This window comes from Monodelphis domestica, chromosome 1 (genome assembly GCF_027887165.1).
Source record: "Monodelphis domestica isolate mMonDom1 chromosome 1, mMonDom1.pri, whole genome shotgun sequence".
Classification (NCBI taxonomy): Eukaryota; Metazoa; Chordata; class Mammalia; order Didelphimorphia; family Didelphidae; genus Monodelphis; species Monodelphis domestica.
The window spans coordinates 343,627,384-343,635,628 of record NC_077227.1 but is presented as its reverse complement, the minus strand read 5'-3'; the positions used below and the strand labels follow the sequence as shown (position 1 = coordinate 343,635,628).

The following is an 8,245-nucleotide window of genomic DNA, read 5'->3' as shown; positions in this document are numbered from 1 at the left end:
GGACTCTGTGCTCCTACCCCTTAGGTCCGAGTGATCTCGGGTTCTGGCTTTTGAGGGGGGCCGTACCTTTTGATCCAGGTCCAGGTCCAGGAGGAGGGTTCCCGAGGTCTGTGCTGTTGATCGTTTTGAATTTCGGCGCCTTAGAAGCTTATAGTTTGAGATCGGTCGGGAAGGGTTTTCCGGAGATGTGAACTTTAGCTTTCTCTAAGCCGCCATCTTAACCGGAAGTCCTAGAGCAATTATTTTTGTGGTGGCAAGAAATTGGAAGGTGAGGATGCCCATCAATTGGGGAATGGCTGAACAAGTTGTGGTATGTGATTTTCTTGGAATAATATTTTACTATAAGAAATGATGTTAAGAAATTGACCAAATTCAGAAAAACCTGGAAAGACATGAACTGATGTAGAGTGAAGTAAGCAGAATTAAGAGAACATTGTACAAAGTAACAGCAATACCATAATGATGAATGACTATGGATGACTTAGGTATTCTTTTTTTTTAAATAATATTTTATTTGATCATTTCCAAGCATTATTCATTAAAGACAAAGATCATTTTCTTTTCCTCCCCCCCCCCACCTTATAGCCGACACGTGATTCCACTGGGTGTCACATGTGTTCTTGATTTGAACCCATTGCCATGTTGTTAATATTTGCATTAGAGTTTAGTTTAGAGTCTCTCTTCTGTCATGTCCCCTCAACCGCTGTGACTTAGGTATTCTTAACACTACATTGATCCAAAACAATCTCAAAAGCCTCATGATAAGAAATGTCATCTGCCTTCAAAGTAAGAATCTAGACTAAAGCATATTATATTTCACTTTCTTCTTTTTTGCTCAAATTTTCATTTTATATGATTGAACATGTAAAATTATACCAGATTGCTTACCCTAGTGAAAGAGGAGGAGAAAATTGGGGTCTTAAAAATCATTAAAATTGTTTTTACATGTAATTTGGGGGAAATAAAATTTGAAGCCATAAAAGAAAATAAAAACATATTATATTTCAATCTGCATTCAGATTCCATCTCTTCTTTCTCTGGAGGTTGATGGCATTTTCCATTAAGTCCTTCAGAATTATCTTAGATTCCAATATTCTCACTTGATATCTCTTTGACTCATTTACCAGATCAGTTGTTTTGGAGACCAGATAGGCTATATTTTCTTTATTTTTTAAACATTCATATTTTGTTCTAATTCTTCTTGCTATCTCATGGAGTCATTGATTTATATTTAATCTAATTTTCAAAAAGCCCTTTATTTGAGTCAGGTTTAACATTCTTTTCTTTAAGATATTTATTCTTGTTCCAAATATTTCCTTATTATTTTATTCATTCTAGACATTCCTTTTAAGCCCTTGTGGAAAACACTGTTTTTTCCCCCCTTTAAGCATCTGCAGTTATTATGGGGTCTCTCTTTGCAGGTTGGATTTCTGTGATTATAGTGCCATCTCACTTTTGTGTTTACTGATCTTTCCAGGTTTATTTCTTGAATTGGGACTTCCTATAATGGGAGACTTTACCTCTTGACATGCTTTTGCATAGAGTGATCCCCCCTGTGGTTTGGACTTAGTTCACCTAGGTTCCTTTGCTGACACCTACCTCCCAAGGGTTTCCCCCATGATATTTGGGACTTACATCATTAGATATTAAGATATTAAGATCTCAGGACATAGTATTAGAAACCTTTGAGTTGTTGGCCCTAGCTATCCCTGTCTAAGGTTTCCCCTTTTTTATTTCTGAACACCCTGTGAATTTCTCTAGGGAGTCCTCTACTCTCATGAATCGTGGGGACTAAGACTTGCAGACCTCTAATTGGTCTCTAGTCATCCTCAGAGTTGTTACTCTTTTCTCTTGTACTGGTAATGACTTTTTCTGATAAACCCTTCCTTACTGCCCATGGGATTATTTGGCTGACTTTTATGCAATTCTGGGCTAGGAAAAAATCACTTGTCATTGATTTTTAAGTTTCTTGATCATTATTCTTTCTAGTGTCATTTTTAGGATTTTGATAGAATATGGATACTTAACTAGCTGCCTCTTTTCAAGTAACCATCTTGGCAAGATTTTTTGGAAAGATTCCAAAGGATGTAATGAAAAGCAGAGAATGTCTCAGATTAGAATTCTAAAGACATTAACTTTCAAATGAAGGATTTCCAAATATGGAGAAATTGGGGCATATTTATACATGACAGGAAGGAGTCAGTGAATAAGAGATTGATAATTAGTTAGCAAAGTCTTCAGGAATGGGACCAAGCATACAAGTTAAAGTGTTACCCTTTGACCAGAATGGAAACAACTTCATTGAAGACCACACCAAAGCAGGAAAGATTAGAGGATGATACTCCCAAAACATCATACTGAACCACATCTCTTTTAGTAATGCAGCTGATAATTTTTTTAAACCCTCACATTCTGTCTGAATATAAAATCTAAGACAGAAGAGTAAGACAAGGGTTGGTAATTGTGGCTAAGTGACTTGCCTAGAAACCCACAGCTAGGTTGTGTCTGAGATCAGATTTGAACCCAGTTCCTTCCAACTCCAAGTCTGGCACTCTTTCCACTATACAACCTACATGTCTCAAGTAATAATTTTTCGATTGCAATTCAAGACAATCTTTGTGACTCCCAGAAATTTAACTCCCAATATATATTTACCTTTGTTTCAGAGACACTTGTTACATTTGTATTTAGTTCATGTCTAGGGTTCCTCCAGCAAAGAGGTGAGAAAGGTAATATACTATGTAGATTAGGCAGAGGAGAGCAATTTATTTCTTTTATACAAAAGAGATGGATAATGCATGAATGGCATATTAAAATGGTCTTCATGAACACATGTTAATAAAGATTTAAACATGAGTCAAAAGCTTGTGACTTCTGTTATACTCTTCTGGAATGTTTTTAGCTAACACAAATATTTAACAAGCCTGCTCAGTAAGCATTTTTGCCTTCTTTTTGATTCTTTGGCATCTGAATAGATTCCTCATGAAAGATGTCTTCTGTTCAGATGGGTTAGGAATTGGGTTGTTTCTTCTATTTTGTTGTTATTACTGGTCTTCTCCACTAAATGTTACAGCAGCTGCCTAAATATCCTCCTAAAGTGCAATAGGCATCAACTGAAGAACTCAGAAATTTCAAGCTCCCAAAAGTAGACATTTCTGAAAAGTCCATCTCTTAGAATCACTGCTTAGACAAGAAACACAAGGCAGAAAAGGTAAACAGAGGCTTGAGAACCTAACTTGCTCAGGATCTTTTGGGCAGCACCTATATTTGAAGTCTCCATTACTGCTGGAAGAATATGCCATTTCTTATGGGAAGTCCTAGAAAATCAGAGACAGAGACTGATAGAGACAGAAACTGAGATACAAAGAGAAAGAGACAGAGACAAAGAGAGGCACAATAGACAGACAGAGACAGAGAGATGAGAAAAAAATAAAGAAAAAAAACATAGAAATAAAGAAAAAAGAAAGTTAAATACCATATGCGTGTAAGGATAAATAAGGGATAGAGAAAAAAATGCATGGATTGTCTTTAAGAGGAAAGGAGGAGAATTTAGACACAAACCCTGGGAGAAGATTCTGGAAAGAGATAAGTATCTTGGGAGTTTTACTGGGTTTAACAGGCTCTCCTGGTCTCACTTTCCTCTGAGCTGGTAGGGAGGATCTTTGCTCTGACATCCCCTGGGAAAATACTAATCTTGTAGAAATATTAGGACATTCCTGGGTTGGAGAACTGCCTTGGAAGAAAACTGCCTTTCCCTAAAGTACAGAGATTAACCTGTCTGAGATCAATCAGTCAGAGATCAACTTGGACTTTGGGTTTACCTAAGAGCTCAGTCCATCTGTGAGTCCTGTATCCTCAGTCTTTTAAAGGCAATCTGTAGCATATAGGTAGTCAGACAAGGTTTGGGTCTTTAGATAAGATCAAGGAGCTAATAGGCAAAGCCTACAGAACAAAGGCAGAACAGGCTCTCTGGAGGTTCTTAGAAGTTGGGTGGAGTTCAGATCTTGTTGTGTTAGGATCTTATCTACCATTTCCCTAAATTCAATAAACTTGTTTTTCCTATAATTGCAAGGGTTGTGCTTCATTGGCCCAGTGAGGCTCCTAGTTGGGTTTTTTTCTTTTCCAATCCATCAAGGTCCTTCCCATTAAACCACCTCCTTTTGGAGGTAGTTTTCTCTTTTATGCTCTGGAAGGAGGAGAGGAGAACTAAAAAAAGCAGAGTTGTTCCTTTTAAGTCTACTGAATGTAGGCTCTTCCCTGGACCAATGACCAGTTTTTCTATATATAGGCTTGAGGTAAAAATCAAATACTCTATCAGTGATGACCAACCTTTAGAGACCGAGTGTTCAAACTGCACCCTCATGCTGCATGTGAAGTCCCAACCTTACCCCAGACAGGGGAAGGAGGAAGTGCTCCCATTTGGCTGCTGGGCAGAGGAGCAGGTGAAGTGAAAAATGTCCTCAGGTGCAGTGGAGAGGGGGAGCAGAGCAGCCTCCTCCAACACCTTCCTATAGATTTTCCAACAGGGCCCTACCTCATGGAGGAGATACGACAATGTACCACCCAGCTTTTTCTGCATCATCTCAAAGTTCAAAAATCTTCAGAACTGAGCCATAATTCATTTTGCCCACTAGAAATGACCAAGGGTCTAGGGGATCATGGAAACTCTCCTTTTTAAGAAATATTATAATCCCCAGTTATATATTTGCTATCCTAAACATATCTGCTGTGATATATTTGGTAGATTCACTCATGTTTCAAAAAGTTCTCAGGAGAATCACAGAATGCTCAAGAATTATCCTCTACCTTCCTCCAAGTGGAAGGTGAGATCCTCTGATATGTAGTAGGCAAAGGAAGAAGTGTTGGAATATAAAAAGTGTCATGATACAAACAGGAATAGATACTGAAGTTTGGCAAAGTTGTCATTTACCAAGACCAAGGTCTTTTGATTCAAAATCTAGTTCATTTCTGACAGGTTTTGAAAAGTGCTTGGATCTCTGTAGTCAAGAAAAGAACTCTGGGAAAAGAACCTTGAAAACACTCAAGAAATCTGGATTAAAGTCTCTTGGGGTGGCAAGAGATGCTAGGAAGGAGGCATGCAGTCATCTGTAGGCCTGAGTCATCATCATTACTAGAGGACAATATGGTGCCTTCAGAATTATCATTTTCTGAAGACATAGATAATAACACTGTAGAAATCGACATGGGGATTGGATGTTCCGGACTATCACTTTTATGAGGACAGAAGCATGGGTAGAGGGCTTTCCCCTTAAAATCACAATTAGTGAATGTGTAAATGTGTGATCTATCATTCACATTGAAGAAAGAGATTTCTTTGGCTTCATAGTTTATGAAAACTCCTACTCTATGGGGCTCTACTGAGAAACGGAGGGCTTTTCTATAGGGGGTGTACGTAAAATACTCAGATTTATTCCATAGACCCAAAATCCAGTAGCCTTTGTCAGGGGAGAACATGACTTTCTCTTTCTCCCTGGTCACATCATTCCAACATACCCCCAGGTACCACTTCTTCATCTTCCCAACCTCCACCTCCCAGTAATGTTTCCCAGAGGAGAAACTCTGTGAGGCCATTACACATGGAAACTGAAATCTTATATTATTTTCAAGTCCGTTGTCTTCATATATCACCCCGTCTTCATGTGTCACTGATTTCTGATCTTCAGATACATGGAGTTTGTGATGAGCAGTATCTGGATCCAGAGTAACTTCCACTGGGGGAGATAGAAAATAGGGAGGGAAGATATGAGGGTAAAAGACAAGGGAGAAGAAGGGGAAGAGGAGAAATGAGAGACATATAGAGATGGAGTCAGAGAGATTTGGAGACAGAAAGACAGAGAGGAGGTGATAAGAAGAGGAAAAGAGAAAGGAAGAGAAGCAAAGAATAGAAAACACAAGGGGACGAGAAGCCAGGAGACAAGGAAGTAAGAGAGATAAGAAGGGGAGAGATTTTCTCAATGAGACCAAGTAATGTTGGTGCCAAAGGGTTTCAGAGGACGATTTCTTCCCACCAGCTTTTTCTCTTACTGTATCCCTTGTCATTATTGCATATTTGAAAACTTATACCCAAATTTTCCCCATAGTTATTACTAGCTGCTTTTCCCTTCTCTAAAATTATGTCTTAGAAAAGCAATATAGGACAATAAAAATTTGAGGACTCATCTATAAGTTATTTCTCCATGAAGAAAAATGTGGAAAGTAAGCAAGAAAGAAGAGAGAGAAAAAAGTAAACTTCATGAGGGAAGAAAGATCTTAGCTTTGGTAGTCTGGTGAAACCTGTCGATCTTTATCAGAATAATGTGTTTAAATGCATAAAGTAAAATGCACAGTATTAAAATGGAAGTTAATTTATATTGCGATAGTTATAAATACATTTACAAATATAATTTCAGAGGAACTAGGTTAAAACCTTTATTTCCAAAACATTTGTTTCAAAAGCCTGTCTGAAAAAGGTATAGAAACTTAGCATAGAAGCAATAAGTTACAGTTGTAATTCTCTTTCTATGAGATGCTTTTCTATGGAATCTGAGTGTTTTTATTTTTAATCTGTGAGGATCTATGAAGATCAGTTATGGGAGAAATAAAAAAAAAAGATGGAGACTGTCTTTGTTGTTGGAATCATAAACTTTTGAGGAAACATTTTCAAGAGAATTCTTTAAGGTCTGAGTCTGGAGAGATTGTTGAGAGTGATGACTTGAGCAGAGCTGAAGAGATTATATTTCTAGCTTGACCAGAGAAAATTGGATAGGAAAGAGAGAAAGAAGAAAGAGAGGATTTCTTTCTTTTTCTTTTTTAAATACTTACCTTTCATCTTAGAATCAATACTGTGTATTGGTTCTAAAGCAGAAGGGCAGAAAGGGAAAGGGAATGAGGGTCACATAGCTAGGAAGTATCTGAACCCAGGATTTTCCATCTTTAGGCATGACTTTCAATTACTGAGCCACTTAGATGCCTCCAAGACCTTCTTTCTTAATGGAAACTTTTTAATCTTTATCTTAGGAAGAAGATGAAGAAAATTCATGAGAAGAATTTAATGTGTCCTCATGTGTCATTTTACTTGGTATCTTGAATAAATTAGGCTGGACTATATTCTTACAAATGAAGAGAAGTCATTTACCACTAGAGTGAAGGCATACAATGAATACAACTATGATCTTTATCACAACTAATATATCACAAATAATTTTCTATCTGTGTATTTTGTTATTGATTCTATTATTAACAGATTGTATATTCATTAACTATAATATGAATTTAATCTTCTATATGAAGAGATGAAGAGTTGCTTATAGAGAAATATATTTCTCCATTTTATTAAATAATTTTAATAATAGGTGAAGAAGTAGAGATTGATAAGAAAGAGGATTCAGGGTTATTAATTAATTAGAAAATATACAAATATGCTCCTGGATTACTCTATAATCCCAGATAATCATGACACTAATAAAGAATTCTAACTTTCAGTACAGCTCAACTTTCCTCCATTGTACTCTTCCAAAGAAAATAAAGTCTTTGATTTGACCTAGAAACTGACCCTACACCATATTTTCTCTATTGACTCTTCCCCAACAATGAAGTCTCAGATAGCCAATACCAGCTCTCCTCCCCAAACTGTTTCTTCAAAGACATGGATAAAGGCAGAGGTAACAGAAGATGTGTTTGGGGAGGCAGGAGAAAAGAACCAAGACAATGAAAAAAACTCAGTTTCAGTTACCTGCGTGTTCAGTGGCTGTGATCCATTCTGAAAATAGAGAGTTAAATGTTATTTCTGGGATTATGGGCAAGGAGGAGGCAAGTAAGGAAAGTCAAATAGAAAACTAAAGGGGAGATAAAAATATATGATACATGAATGGAGGAGGAGGATTTGAAATGAGAGAAAAGTTGTTCTCTTACCTGCCTCTTTCAGTTTTTCCATCAGTTCTAAAAATAACAAAGCAGAAATGAGATGACACTGAGAAATAAAATCTCCCAGAAAAAGAAATGGTCTGGTACAAAATAATAAAAATAAAACTTACCTAATTTTTTCTTAATTTTCCCTAAAAATGGAGAGGAACATGAAATTATATGTGAAACATAACTTGAGTAAATCAATATTTTAAAAAAGGGAAACATTTTAAGGAAACCAAATCCAGGGGCAAAAGGTAAAACTTTTTCTGAAAATGGGTCTGTCTCACAAGCCATTTCCTCAGAGTGGTTAAGACCAAAAGGGAAAACTAAATGAAAAGAA

General features: G+C 36.9%; 1 protein-coding gene across 1 annotated transcript in view; it reads right to left on the bottom strand.

Moving 5' to 3' along the window:
- Positions 1-587: 587 nt before the first annotated feature.
- The window catches only part of LOC107650783 (butyrophilin-like protein 3), a 28,526-nt gene continuing 20,868 nt past the window's right edge, over positions 588-8,245 (bottom strand). Inside the window, exons 6-9 of the mRNA XM_016428670.2 lie at positions 8,034-8,054; positions 7,912-7,938; positions 7,733-7,759; positions 588-5,732 (exon numbers count right to left, since the gene is read on the bottom strand). Of these exons, the coding sequence (XP_016284156.1) occupies positions 5,056-5,732; positions 7,733-7,759; positions 7,912-7,938; positions 8,034-8,054 (752 nt within the window). The 3' untranslated portion in view covers positions 588-5,055. The remainder of the gene's footprint in view (positions 5,733-7,732; positions 7,760-7,911; positions 7,939-8,033; positions 8,055-8,245) is intronic.